The 14,466-nt window shown below is 32.9% G+C and overlaps 2 protein-coding genes across 2 annotated transcripts; both read left to right on the top strand.

The window, feature by feature from the left end:
* Positions 1–3,292, top strand: LOC126739609 (uncharacterized). The gene is made up of 3 exons (XM_050445367.1): positions 1–164; positions 217–451; positions 2,810–3,292. The coding sequence occupies exons 1-3, from the start codon at positions 120–122 to the stop codon at positions 3,226–3,228; spliced, it is 699 nt and encodes a 232-aa protein (XP_050301324.1). The 5' UTR covers positions 1–119; the 3' UTR covers positions 3,229–3,292.
* A 6,974-nt stretch (positions 3,293–10,266) lies between these two features.
* On the top strand, positions 10,267–11,120 carry LOC126736638 (uncharacterized). The gene is made up of 3 exons (XM_050441133.1): positions 10,267–10,370; positions 10,422–10,653; positions 10,708–11,120. The coding sequence occupies exons 1-3, from the start codon at positions 10,329–10,331 to the stop codon at positions 11,118–11,120; spliced, it is 687 nt and encodes a 228-aa protein (XP_050297090.1). The 5' UTR covers positions 10,267–10,328.
* Positions 11,121–14,466: the final 3,346 nt, after the last annotated feature.

Raw genomic sequence — 14,466 nt, 5'->3', positions numbered from 1 at the left:
GAACAATTAATCCACTTACCTTAACAATAGCGAAAAAAATCCCCGTATTGCCGCTAAGTGGTATAAAATATCCAATTCCCGCTGAGCACCTCACAGTTTTCGAAAAGAAATCACCCAAGATGAAACTAGTAGTGACCGTTTTGTGCGCAGCTCTTTTTGCTCAGGTACGTCTTATAATTCTAACCCAAAGTTCTTCCTATAATAATTTCCGTATAGGCCCTGGGAGGCACTCTGGGCTCAGGCAAAGACGAAGCAAAATCCGCCCTTGAAAAATTGCTAGCGGTCATCGACAAAGCCCTCACTGAAGCCCAATCCACTTTGGATAAAGCCATGACCACCGTCAATGAGAAAGTCACTGAAGTGACCAGTTCAGCCAAAGGTGAACTGGATAAAGTGTTAGAACCGTTGCAAACGAAACTGGATGATTTGGTTGCCACTGCTACTGCTGCCGGTAAGTCCTCACTAATCCACGTTTTGCAAAGCAGAATTATACTAAATGCGTAGTAATAAATCATTCAAACCTCGTAATTTACTAAAAAGCTTTAAAAAGCATAATCCAAGAAAAATTAACGTTAAAGGCCATTAATATTCCGGTTTTTCTGCTGTGCTATGATTAAGGTTTCTCTGATGCTCTCTGACGCAATTTCAACCTCCCATACGAAATACGGGACTGATGCGGAGGAACTTCTCGTTTTAAGGGTTTAAGGGCAACTGGATTAAAGCTGATTTTAATTTTTGATATTTGGCCTGGTTTTTAGGAAAAAATTCAATAGTGGAGAGTATCAATATTTTTTCAATCTGTTGACGAACATCTAATAACTCGAAAACGGTTGCAACTATTAAAGTAAGCACTTTTTTGACGAAAAAAATGCTTTTTCATATGAAACTAATGTCATTATAATCGTTCCTTACAGGTTTCTCAATATTCCTTTTTTTATTGACCACCGACCCTGTTTCCCTGAATTTTTTAATTAATTCTATGACATACTTTCTTTGTACATTCCTGTTTTCTTCACGTTCATTGAATAGTTCCGCTGTTCGAAACGTATTTTGCTTGTTAGCAAAAAATAATTCCACTATTTCTATTCTTTCTTGTAAGGTATACACCATTTTGACTATTACTTTGTTTAACACGATAAACTTAAAATCAATGATCCGATTTCACTCTGATTACGTCGAATCGACCTCTAATATTGTTTATTATTTATTTGTATTTTGACATTCTTATTTTTTCCCTCCTAAATGTCGATGTAAATCTGTAATATTGCATGGAGCTTATAAAGGTGGGCATTTTCAGTATTTGTTGGACTAGTGTTTATGTATGATTGCTATAAACTAATAGTTCGATAAAGAATTGCGATTTAATACAGTTTTTCCAAACACCCAACATTTAATACAGGTTTTCCAAAAAACTATATTAAATGTTAAAATAGTCAGTAGTTTGAGAACCGCTAAAATAAAATCATTTATAGCTCAATTTCTAGATTGGTTTCGAGTTTTCATGCCTCTATTACGCCTAGGATCTACAATTTCCGGCAGTAGACATTTAAAAAAAAAATCTTAAATTTTTCATCATTGTTTTCTTTACAAAATGAATCATTTATTTTCATTTATATATAAATAGTAAAAGCAATGTGGCATTCTTACTCTATATTTGCAGCCATTCTAGGCCTAAAATGATCCTTATTTGGCTGCCTACTTTTTCGTTTAGAATAATAAAGTTTTGACTTTCCGTCTTTTCTTTTCCCTTTTTAATTTTTTAAAAATAAACATAAAAAAAACTTAATAGTATAAAGAACAACGCGCACAAAATTGGAACACCTTCGCAATAAAATACTTCTAAGTGAACTCCATCAATCAATTACCCTCTATATAAACATTCAAAATTCAACATTTTAATTTTACATAATATTGATTTGCTGTTGACCAGTAGCCGATACCGCCGTCTGCGCAGATTGGGCCGAACAAGCGTCGCGCGTTTTTTGATTTGATTCACGCTAGCCCGGCCGTGCGTTGTTGCCAAATGATACTAAACTTATCGGCGGTTCAAGAAATTCTAAGAAAAATGCCTAAATTTTGCATTTTCATTCTCAAAGATTTATTATAAATTTTTTTAAAATGGTTTTTTAATATAATGTTTATAAAATAGATCTAGAGATGTATGGAAGGATTTTTTTATTTATCTTTTTGGTTTTTAAATAAAAAAATCAAAATTTTAGAAAATAAAAAAACTAGCATCTATCAACTCTTGAAAAAAATATGTACATTTCATTAGTGAAAACCGCAAATTTAATTAAAGTTATCCAGGAAACAGGAATTTATGGGTGAATAATCCCCTTAACTTTAATTAAGTATATCGAACGGTATCATTACAGATTTGAGTTCATACTTCTTTTAAGTGAATAAATCTATTTTCTTCTTCTTTTTATTTTTTGAGCGTGTGAGGTAGTAATTTCTAAATTGATTTTTGCTATAAGTGACGTAATACCCAATAAAATAAGTAACTCATTATGAATTCGTCACAACAATACAGATTTTGCCTTTGACAGTATCAAGATTTTCTAATGAGAAACTACTCAATAACCGAAAAACGTTTACATTTACAAGAAAACTCTTAACGACCTTTTTGATAAAGATGCTCATCAGTTTTAAAATGAAGCATCACATAAATCGTTACATGAGTTTTCGAGATATTAAGAGTTTCGTAAAGCCTTTGACAGTATCAAGGTTTTGTTCAACATTGAAGTCATTGAAGAACTACTTAATAATTCGAAAACGGTCGCATTAATAAGAATTTTATTATAACCAGGTTTCGACGTAACACTGTGCCAAGATTACATCGACAAGTTCTCCAACATCCCCAATGACATGGTGGACAACCTCGGAAGTTGTATCACCGCCCAAGTGTCCAAAGCGCAATCGTACGTGGACGATGCTCTTAATAACGCCAAGGCTATGGAGACGAGCATCGCCTCCCTCGATACCGACATTGACAATTGCTCCGGTAACGCTATTAAGAAGGCCAAGTGCTACGCGAAGATCATCGAGGAGATCGCCAAAGACACCTCGTCCGCCCCCCAGCATATTGTAGAAGACGTAGCCAAAGCCACCGCTTTGGTCACCGAGATCATTCCCACTTTGGAGACTTGCTCCATTAATCAGGTGAAGAAGGCTGGCGAAGATGCCGCGGAAGACGTTGCCAATTTTGCCATTTGTGCTGCTGTTTAATTTGTTAGTTTAAGGTTACATTATATATGTATATAAGCAATAAAAATTATATATTTTTTTTAAATTTGGGTTTTTTGTATCTAGAGGGTAAATATCTAGTGCGGTTGGAGGGAGAACTGAACGGTACGCAGTCTTATGTCACTTTTAAAAGTTAAGGTCGCTAAGGATATTTATCTTATATATGTTAATATGTTTTTTACTATTATCGGAAATGTTTTTGAACCAAAATATGGCATGTGATTCCTTATATTTTACATGTTGAATGCTTTGAAATATTAGCTCCTTCAGGCGTACCACAAGGCTCCATATTGGGACCTCTATTTTTCAACTCATTTATTAATACCATTTCTAAGTACCTGGAAGTAAACAGCTTATTATACTGTGATGACAAAAAATTATACTGTAGAATTGATACCTACTATTAAGGACTGCAATAAACTTCAAGCAGCCATAAACTCATTGAACGAATGGCGCAAGAATAAGAACTTGCCTCTAAATAATAATAATAATAATAATAGACAGTTTATATTTCCTTATAAGATATTAGATATGTTCACTCATAGATAGAGTGTTTACAATATAAATATAAATACAAAGAAAACAAATCCATCATTGTGTATTAACACATTCACGGACACCTGGTGTTCTTTAAGCTATTCAGAACATCACTTAATTTTTTTTTAATAGGCTTTTATTATAAATACTGATCATAAGTACTGATCAGTATCTAGAAAAATGTTTTTTTAATTTTTTATAGAAAAAAATAGGTGTCTGCTATTACAGACATGTCCCTATACTTATATCAAAAAATTTTATGTAAAGGGACACACGATTGCTACTGCAGACGTACAGTAGTAGAAATAAATTTTGTCTAAAATAAATAAAATAAAAACGTACTTTCATATAATTTTTATTAAAAAATTATCTAAAAAAAACTGGTAGATTCTTAGAAAAACTAAAAAAACAAACAATATCATCGCAAAAATAAATCTTATTTTTTTTACAAAGCTTCCTGCAAAAATTTATCTATGAGTGAAAAATTGCAAACAATTTCCTACACATAGGGGGGAGGCTTTTGTTCGCATCCAGAGCAACGCCATGACGTTTGTCCTCTTTTTCCATTTTGTGAACATTGCCGACATCGCAAGAAGTAACTGTTTCTCCTATAACCGCATAGCACGGAAATTTTTTCCAAAGTATGTTGTAAAGTAGGTATAGATTCAGGAAAGATTGATTTTGAACATCCTATGGGATTATTTATCGACCCACGTTTGACTAGTATTCGGCCATCTTTTATATTTGGTGAAATTCCAAGTAGTCCTTTTATGATATTTTCTCGAAACTTTAGAAGGCTTGTTTTTAATTTAATTATTTCCCGATAAAGAAGGAAACTGTTGGCAACAGTAATATCAACCAAATAGAACATCACTTTTTTGTACCATCGGCATCGTATAGATTTTCTTAGACAGCTATAATAAGAAGTCAGCCAGTCACTTCTGTCAATACCTGCCATATTTAGGTTATATTCTGAGACTTCTTTTGGCTTAGATTTAATTTGATTGTAAGAATTAGTGGTCTCGATCATTTCGAGATGAAATTTGGTTGTAATCATCAATACCTCACGCCTATCTTTTCGTTTGGAAACATACACTTTCCTCTTTCGCTGCTCACCTTTCTTGAGCTTTTTGGTAGTAATATTTTCCCTGCGATTCGACCTAAGGGTGCTCTCTCCCTGTTGTGTGAGTTTTACGTTCAAGTAATTTGTTTGAAAGTTGAATGCTGTTAATCAAGCGGTGCGGGTTCATGGTCGAAATGTAACTGTACATCTGCAGTAGCATGATCAAACTGAAAGTCTGGTATGTCGTCATATGTTTCTTCCCATCCATTACTTTCAACTCTATCATCTGATCCAGCATAGGGATCTTCCTCGCTGGTACTGTCGATCTCCCGTTCATAATTTTCGTCCCCTGACTCAGTTTCAGTTTCATCCTCTGGCTCATCAGTTTCAACTTCATCATAAAGACTGAGCAACCTGCGTTCTTCTTTTGGGTCCATTTTTCATAGCCTGGAAAAAGTATTATAGTCATTATTATATTATTATCTACTATAAAGGACAGCCTTTTATCTCACAACAAAGTTATTCCAAGTAAATTTTTTTTAATAAATAATGGCTACTCTCCAAACTCATTATATTTCAAAGATAGGCCAAACGTAAAAAATAAAACAAATAAAATAAAAGACAAAACGCACGTCGGCGGAAACTAAACGTAAACGGTAATAATAAAATACTATAAAATATAATGTATCCGACTAATCAATTTCAATCTATCATACTCAAAACATTCGTAATTATAAGCGCACTTAACGACCTCACTGTGCAAACGTTACGGAATGACTGACTGCTTTACATAAGCTTCAGTGTTGCCAGATGATTGGGTGAGAATTATGGTACATTCTGGCCAAAATTATGGAATTTTGTATAAAATTATGGTACAATCATACAATTCTGTCAGTACACAACCTTTTCCTATGTATGACGCCACGTCACAGTCGCGCCGTCGCCAAACTTAAAAAATGTGTTATATTTTGTTGATAATGGATTATGAATTTAATCAAATTTCCTATTCTGATCATTTCTTTTAATTAAAAGAACGATTTCTAGTAGAAATAAAATACTTTTTTAACAAAGATAGTAATTTATTGAAAAATGAACAAAACATTGCGCTCAAAATCAAAATTAAAAATAGATAAACATTAACACAAATACATATACAAATTTGTATATTAGATAAATTGGTTTAACCAAACAAGAAAAACATAAAAATATTGCATAAAAACATTATTGAAATGTTAGGTATAATAAAAAATGGTACATTTTGCATTTTACTGCGAAATTGTTCATATCATATTAATATAAAAAATAATCATAGAAATTTATAAAAACCAAAAAAAAACAAAATTATGGTACAACTATGGTACATTTATTATTATGGTACAAATTATGGAGCAAGCAAAAAATGTTGCAAAATTATGGTACAATTCCATAATTATGGTACGTCTGGCAACACTGATAAGCTTTGTTTTGGTTCCGATTTTGGGATGATTCTAGAACTGCGCAGAACTCGTTGCGCCGTAAAGTAAAATCCGGAACCGCTCCCGTTTCAATTCTGCATGGTATGGAACCCGAACGCTTGACGCACTGACAGTAAACAGCTGATTCTGATTGTTTATTTACTAAACACAACTTGTTTTGAAATTTTGAATATTGCTTATTGCTTTGGTTTTTGGATCTTTATATTTTTTTAAACATTAGGACTGGAATAAAAATGAATGTAACTGCATTAATAGTAGGTAGTTAATTTTTCAAAGATTTTTTTACACAATGTATTTTGGCTTATTAGGAGAAGCTTTTAACATCTAGCGATACATCAGCTTCTTCTGACGACTTAGAGGGTGTTTTGGAAGTTGTTATACCAGAAGTGTTGCAATATATTTACACAACTTATTTACTTTTTCTTCTTCTTCTTCTCAAAATTGATGAAGTCGAGTAAAATTGTAAGGATATATTTTTTGCGCATGTGCGAACTGCCTGATTCTGAATTGATCCCTACTCTCGAGCAGGGATTTTTGGACGATTCTAGGACAATTCTGAACCGGTCCAAAAAAAAAACCAAAACACCAAACTTCTCAATTCGGAATCAATTCTAATTTAACCAAAACGCATAAAACAATCTGCGCATGTGCAAAAAAATTCTAGGACGATTCTAACAGGAACCAAAACAAAGCTATAGAGTAATTAAAAGTATCATTTTTAAAGGTTTAATATTCATTTCTCTATGGAGCAATGCCTACGCAATATTCTGCAGGTGGTATTTACTAGTGTTTGTGTTTACTTGTCCGGCGAAAATCACGTTGTTTCCTAAAGATTTTGACTAGAAAGACCTGCTATAGGCCCATAGGTCATATTTCCTTTAGTAGTAGGGGTAAGATACTTTCTTTAGTGTGTTTTACAACCAAAGAGTTGTAGAAATATTGTAAAAAATATTATGATATTTCTAGTTGAATTTTTTTAGTCGAAAACCTAACCTAAATCTCTGTGTCCTCAAATGAGGACACTGGGTTATTACATATTTTTTTTATTATTTTTAGACTGGCAAAATGAATAGACATAGTTTTAAGAACTTAGACGATGCGGTGGAATATCTATATTCTAACCAAATAGATGCTGATATTGCGCTATTACCTCCCGAAGTGGATGAATTGACGGACGTAGACGATATCGACGATGGTGACTTAGGGGCGGTTGATGTCCAGGACGTCCCAGGGGTTGTGGAGATACAGGTAGAAGAACAAAATGATTGGGAATCGAAAGATGATCTACCGCTGTCAAATTTCATAAAAAGGGAAAAGGTTGCACGCAGCACTAAATCCTGGACACCAAAATGGACTAAGGAAGAACCCATGTATGAAAATATTGAAGAAGAAGGTTGTGCCGAAGCTTTTCACAAAATAAAAGAAGAATTACAGGAATTAATACCACTACAAATATTTGAGAAGTTTTTTGATGACGATCTTTATAATCTTCTTCAAACAGAGACGATGAGATACGCCCAACAGAAAAATAAACATGATTTTTTTGTAAATTCGGAGGACCTGAAAATTTTTATTTTAGGGTTTTTTTATTTTTTCTGGCTATCATGCCTTATACCAAGTGAAAGAGACTATTGGTCTGAAAGAGAAGATTTGGGTGTTCCTCTAGTGAAAAATTCGTTTTCCAGAAATGCCTACAAAAAAATAAAATCTTGTCTTCACTTTGGCTGACAATTCCCTTGCAAATGATAACAAAGATGATAAATCATTCAAAATAGGGCCATTATTTGGGGCAATAAATACTAAATATCAGCAATTCGGAGTTTTCCATATATTTCTATCGATTGATGAGATGATTGTAAAATATTTTGGAAACCATGGCCTAAAGCAATTTATCAAAGAAAAGCCTATACGGTTTGGATACAAATTATGGGCGCTTTGTACATTATTTACACTTATTTTCACATTATTTTCTTTAACAACTGCTTTACGAGTTACAACCTCTTGTGTAGCCTAAAAGAAAAAGGCTTCCGAGCAACAGGAACCATAAGGAAAAATCGATCATCCAAGTGTCCCACCAACTCATCCAAAGAACTCGAGAAGGAACCGAGAGGGGCCTATGACTGGCACTTTCACAGTAGCCAAAAAATTCTTGTAGTCAAATGGAATGATAGTAGGTGCGTTTCGGTGGCAACTAACTTTGATACACTTTTACCAACCACTATTGTACAAAGGTGGAACAAAAAAGAAGCTGGTCGTGTTCCAGTTGCACAACCTCTTTTGATTGCCAACTACAAGCATATGGGAGGGGCTTACCACCATGATTGGTTGCTTGAAAAACATCACATATTAGTACGGGGCGCAAAAAATGGTATTGGTGCCCTTTTACTCGAGTGATAGACATGTCGATCGTAAATAGCTCAATTCTCTATAACATGATCCATACCGGAAAAGAAAAAAATCCATAAAAGACTTCAGGATGGATGTGACTTATTCATACCTAAAGATTGGTCATGGAAGAAGAGTAGCCTTTGGTGTCGTCCCTTGAGTTTGTCAAATACGTCTCGAAGTAATGTTACAGAAAACGTAAAATATGATGGCAAGAATCACTTGGTAGCCACGAGAGAAAAGCAAACGAGATGTCAATTTAACACATGCCAAAGTAAACCCCGCACATTATGTTCGAAATGTAATGACACTCTTTGTGTACCTTATTGTTTTAACAATTTTCATAAAAAAAATTAGTTTTTTAATTCATGTTTCATAAACACCTCTGATTTTTTTATCAGTTTTATCTTATATAATATATGAAGTTTTTGTATTTACTTATTTGTTTTTTTTATATTTCAATATGGGATTACATATATTATATAAGCCCAGCGTCTTCATATGAGGACGGTCTATTTTTTGACCCAATGATCAAAAAATTATCCAAAAATCAAAAAAAAAATTTTAAAATTTTTTTGAGCCAAAACAAGCATGTTAACCAAAACTCAAATAGAAATTCAAAAAAAAAAAAAGTTGGGCCTTAATGGGTTAATAGCAATGCCATTTTAGAATTATATAATCATACGAGTCTTTATTACGCAATACATTTTTCTTAAGGGTTCCATCAAAGGAATTAATGTAATACAAATCTACAAAAATAATTACTAGTGCTGAAAGATTCAATAAATCCACCAATTTGATAGTTTCCTCCAATACTTTAATATCATCAATGATAAAATTGCAGAAAATCCGAAATATTTTATTTGACTTTCGAAACACGATGCTACACGTACTATAAAATTATTTTGAAGCAATTTTTATTATTTTTAAAATATTCGTTGTTTTGGTAACTAAAACCATCAGAAAAGTCTTGAAAACTACTCCGTACTGGTTGAGTTTCTGGTAACAAAAAAAACTAATTTAAGACATACATTCTTATTTTTTAATAGTGTACTTAAATTATTTAGTATTAGAATATAATTAAAAAAAAGTATATTTTTTTAACATTTTTCCTATTAGCCTATTTTACCTTATTTTTTTGGTTCAACAAAGTTATAATTTTCTTAAAATTTCTTTAAATACCAGTGCAATTCATATTTTCTGAATGTGAAACACTTAAATGAACAAATTTTACATTCTATCGTTATAAAGAAATATATTTCCTTACTTACCTTAAAAGGTACAAATAAAGATTCAATGGAACTCAATCCTGAAACAAAGAGACGCGATCAACCCGACAGGATGAGAAATATTGAAGATGAAGCCTCGACTTACCCAACCCAACCCAACCCACACCCTGTGAGGTGAATTTATATATCGTGGGACCCCTCAAATGTCTTAAAATTTCAAGTCCTTTTACAATCTCTTTACACTCCGTGTATGTAATTTTTTTTTTTTATTATACTTTTCAAACTGATTAAAATATTGAACATTTCGCACGTACTTGCTGAGTATAAATTGACAAAAAACACAATTTAGAATTTATTAGTTAAAAAAAAAGTGCCATTTATTCGACAATTAATATGAAGCTAATTCTGTTGGCAGTACTATACATTAATACGCAAGTAAGGAATTTTTTGTATAAGTTTTTTCAAAATTTTAACATTTATTTTTAGCACATATCCGCAGCGTTTTTAGCTAAGGAGCGATGCGTCCAAGCCTTAGGGAAACTCTCGACTATAACGGACAACGAATTGACAAATTCCCGAGAAGAACTCCGACATTCTTTAAGCGAACTTTACAGAAATGTCGCTATGTCGGAACTCGAAAAACCAACGAATTTCAAACGTAAACTGGAGCCACTTCACATTCAATTTCAACAGTTAAAAAAACAGTCAAGAAGAGAAGGTAATTAAAAAGAAGTCCGTAGGTTTCATTAAACTGATAAAAGATTTTTTATAGGACATTACCATTGTATTTGTAAGAAATATTCAAAAAAATTCTCGGAAATTCCTCAGACGCTCAGCAACGAATGTGCCATGAAGTATATGGTCGAAGGCGAAACCCATATACAAAAGGAGATCGGAAAACTTGAAATATTCAAGAAGGATGTCATACTTTTGGAAAATTATATGAAGGAATGTGATCGGAAGTTCTTTTTATATGTGCGCAGTTGTTATAATAATCTGCTTACAAGAATCGTTCATGCACAAACCTATATTCCAAAACGTATTAAATCTGCTGTTGATTTAACTAAGGAGGATATTTCTGGAAATGACATAAAATTAAAGGCATGTTATAGTGAACAGTTGCAACAAGCGTTTGAATTAGGCCAATCATATATTAATCAATTTTCTAAAGATTGCTTTATTTAGAGTAACAGTTTAATTTCGACGTAATAAATAATTTTTCACGTTTATTATTAATTTATTTTTATTATATTAGAACTCGTGTATTTTTTTTTAATTAAAACTCCAATCAAAATACATTAATAATGTAATTGCAATGAAGGAGTGCCCTAAACAAAACTAACCTAAGTTAGTAAGTAGTACTAAGGTATGGCTTGTAACCTTAAATTTCTTGAAATTTTAATTAGAAATCAAAAATACCTATCGGTTTAAAAATCAAGTACCATCGATTTTTTTTTGTTATATAGCGGGTTGGGAAGAGCGGTAAGTAATTTCTCATAAAAAAAGATTTGAGAGATTTTTTTTTCTTCAAATTTTGACGACCAAATGTATGCATTTTGTTCAGGGAATTTTTTTTTAAATCTTCTTGAAAATTGATTCTGACCCGTACATTACGAAAATGCTATTCAATTTTCCCAAAAAAAATTTTTTTAAATTTTTTGAAAGACCTCAAAGTTTCAAAATTACAAAATAAGGACAACTTCTGAGAGCCATATTTTTTGTTTCTCAACTAGTTGGATGAAGCCGAGTACACTGGCATCTAGCTTCATCCTTTCACTATAACTAGCCGCAAACCGCATTTCTGAAGTCAGCGATGTCGCCGAGTTATGGCGATCAGAGTGAAACTAGTTTTCACCATTTAAAAAAAAAATGACTTTGAGGTCAAAAAAAAATATGAGATAATTTTTTTGGCAAAAATGAAGCGCATTTTCGTAATGTTCGGGTCGAAATCTATAAGAAAACAAATTTTACAAAAAGATTTGAGAGATTAATCGAACGCCAATAATCCGTAACATTATTTACTCATTAACATGTCGCAATGTATTAATAATCGATTCAGTCGAGAGTATAACACTAGAGAGAGACAAAATTGAGTATGACAAAATTAACCGGAATTAGGTAATTAATATTAAATTATGTGAAGTGAATCGCTATTATTCATGGATAATTGACTGGAAGTTAACGATAATGGCTCCGTTTAGAATATTAGTAACTTCCGACCTAAAACAGATAGATTCATTAAATAATATTTATTCGATTGGTCATAAATTGCTTTGAAATGTTAATACTAATTACTAAAGCTCTAAAGCTAATACTTCTGGAGAAATTTCAGCTTATAAGGAGAAAACTGTTTCAAAGAAAAATTGCCTATCTACGTCATGTTTGTTGGATTAAAGATATGAAGATTTGAATTTGGCTTTACGTCGGCGGATACTTGCTGCGTCAGTCAGATTTTCCTTAATAACTTATAATCTACTAAAGCTAGAGATATATAATAAATCTTAAACGATCATTGATAATTATTAGCTTTAAAATATTAATAGAAGTCATTGAAGCTTAAAACATCTAGTCTACGTTCTTGTATGGACGTCACTGGTTAGGTTGTAAAAAAAATCTTGTACATCAAAAAAGTCTGTTAATACTTAGAGGGCGTCTGCTAAATTTCATAAACATATCTAGGAAATTAATGAAGTGATGATGACGAAACAATTTTTTTCTAACTCAAAAGTTAAGGGGTTTAGGGGGTAAAATCACCTAAGCATCTGTTCTTTGGTAGTAAAACTACAATAAAGATCATTAGAATTGAAGTTCAAGAGTAATAAATTACCTACAAAATTTTATTAAAATTGTTATTGAATTAACCGTTCTTGAGATATGACGGTTTGAATTTTGGACCATTTCAGCAAACGCCTGCTGCGTCAACCTCACATATTTTTTGATTTATATCTCCGCCCTACGTTGGGCGCCAAATTTATTGCACTGTTTCTCGCACAATGCCTAAATGTGCGTTCCAGGGTTATTACTATTAGCCTTTATTAGGGCACGCAAAGAAAACGCAGCTTTTTATCGGTAACCCCAGCTTTAGTATTGAAAGATAAATCAATGTCAATGTCAAATCAATTTACAACTAATTTACTCTATAACCTCAATTTAAAAAAAATACAGTAATACTATAATACTTAATTTATAATTATAAAATTTAAGATTATGAAAAAAACTAAAGTAAAATTTAGCACTTACTACTTATTGAATTGTACATCTGATAATACCTCGCATATACGTATATACTCAGTTCCCAATTTCAAATCAAATCAATGATGATGGTGGCCATATAAACAATTTTGCTAAATTGAATTTAAAATCTGTGACCATTTCTACATATTAATTCCAAAAAAAAAATAATCTATAAATTACGGCGAGTCGATAAACCTGAAGATACCAAGCCAAAAAGGGGGTACCTGAAATTCTGAGTCTCTCCGACTGGCAGCAGGGCCCACCTGGTCTAAATGGGGCTCCGTTGTTGGCAGCTATACGTTTGGGCCAAAAGGGCAGCGGCAGATCAACCAGTTAGGAGGCCTCCAGAATGTCTAGCTGGTAGTGAAAGGCAGGTTCCGGAGGTGATGATCCAAGCGACTTGATGTGGTAACACGTGGAATAGCAAGTAAGGTGGAAGCAGTAACAATAAAAAGTGGAGCAAAAGCAGAAGCACAGGGTAAGCAGAAGCTACAGGAAGACCTTAAAATGGGGACCACACATGAGGTTCGGCATGGCTGTCAGTTTTATGGCATTTTTGTGTGGGTAAGTAAGTTACATTTTATAAAATTGCTTTCTGGAAAGTTGGATGCATTGATGTTCTTTTGAATTAAACCGGAAAGCGTGCAAATAAGAAATTAATTAAATGAAAAAAATAGGAAAATAACTTAGGAATGTGACATGTGCTAACTTAACGAAGATGGAATGTGGCCTTTTCTGGAGTTTATTTAACACAAAAAAAAATAAGGAGCCCTATAAACTCTTAGGCCTACTTAGTAATTAAGCCATTCTAGCACATACTAGTTGTCAACGCATAAATAGAAAATTGAAGAAGATTGTGGACTGTATTTGAAAGTTGTCAGTAATTGCTAACGCAAGTAAGAAAATTGTAAAAAAGAACGAATGTACCACACTACACAAATGGGAACTTACCGAATAAGACAGTTGTGGTCTTCTTAACGGGTATCTCCTTAGCTGCAGTCCAGGCTCACCACGATGGTTTTTAAACCGACAATTAATTAAATTGTTTTAATGATTGACTTAGTACCGACACCAAAAATTTTACTTGTTTTCACCGTCGTTGCTCTCGTACAAGTACTTCGACGTTGCACATCGTGCCCAGATAATGGGAAAAAAACGTGGTACATATTCCGCGCGAAATAGAGTAAAATGTGAAATAAATGATGCATTAACACTAGTAACTACTAAAAAAAAATAGGGTAAGATAGGATTTTCTACCTCCGCATTAAGCGAAACTATCTGTCATACTCTAGAACCA

The sequence above is a fragment of the Anthonomus grandis genome, chromosome 1 (genome assembly GCF_022605725.1).
Source record: "Anthonomus grandis grandis chromosome 1, icAntGran1.3, whole genome shotgun sequence".
Classification (NCBI taxonomy): domain Eukaryota; kingdom Metazoa; phylum Arthropoda; class Insecta; order Coleoptera; family Curculionidae; genus Anthonomus; species Anthonomus grandis.
Note: the sequence above shows the minus strand (reverse complement) of the source record. Positions and strands in the feature narration are given on the sequence as shown.

Bases quoted from the DNA above. Each gene is read 5' to 3' on its own strand.
- LOC126739609 (XM_050445367.1), top strand. From the start codon at position 120: ATGAAACTAGTAGTGACCGTTTTGTGCGCAGCTCTTTTTGCTCAG. The intron at 165-216 runs GTACGTCTTATA...ATTTCCGTATAG, and splicing joins GCGCAGCTCTTTTTGCTCAG to GCCCTGGGAGGCACTCTGGG. The intron at 452-2,809 runs GTAAGTCCTCAC...TATTATAACCAG, and splicing joins TGCCACTGCTACTGCTGCCG to GTTTCGACGTAACACTGTGC.
- LOC126736638 (XM_050441133.1), top strand. From the start codon at position 10,329: ATGAAGCTAATTCTGTTGGCAGTACTATACATTAATACGCAA. The intron at 10,371-10,421 runs GTAAGGAATTTT...ATTTATTTTTAG, and splicing joins TACTATACATTAATACGCAA to CACATATCCGCAGCGTTTTT. The intron at 10,654-10,707 runs GTAATTAAAAAG...GATTTTTTATAG, and splicing joins AAAACAGTCAAGAAGAGAAG to GACATTACCATTGTATTTGT.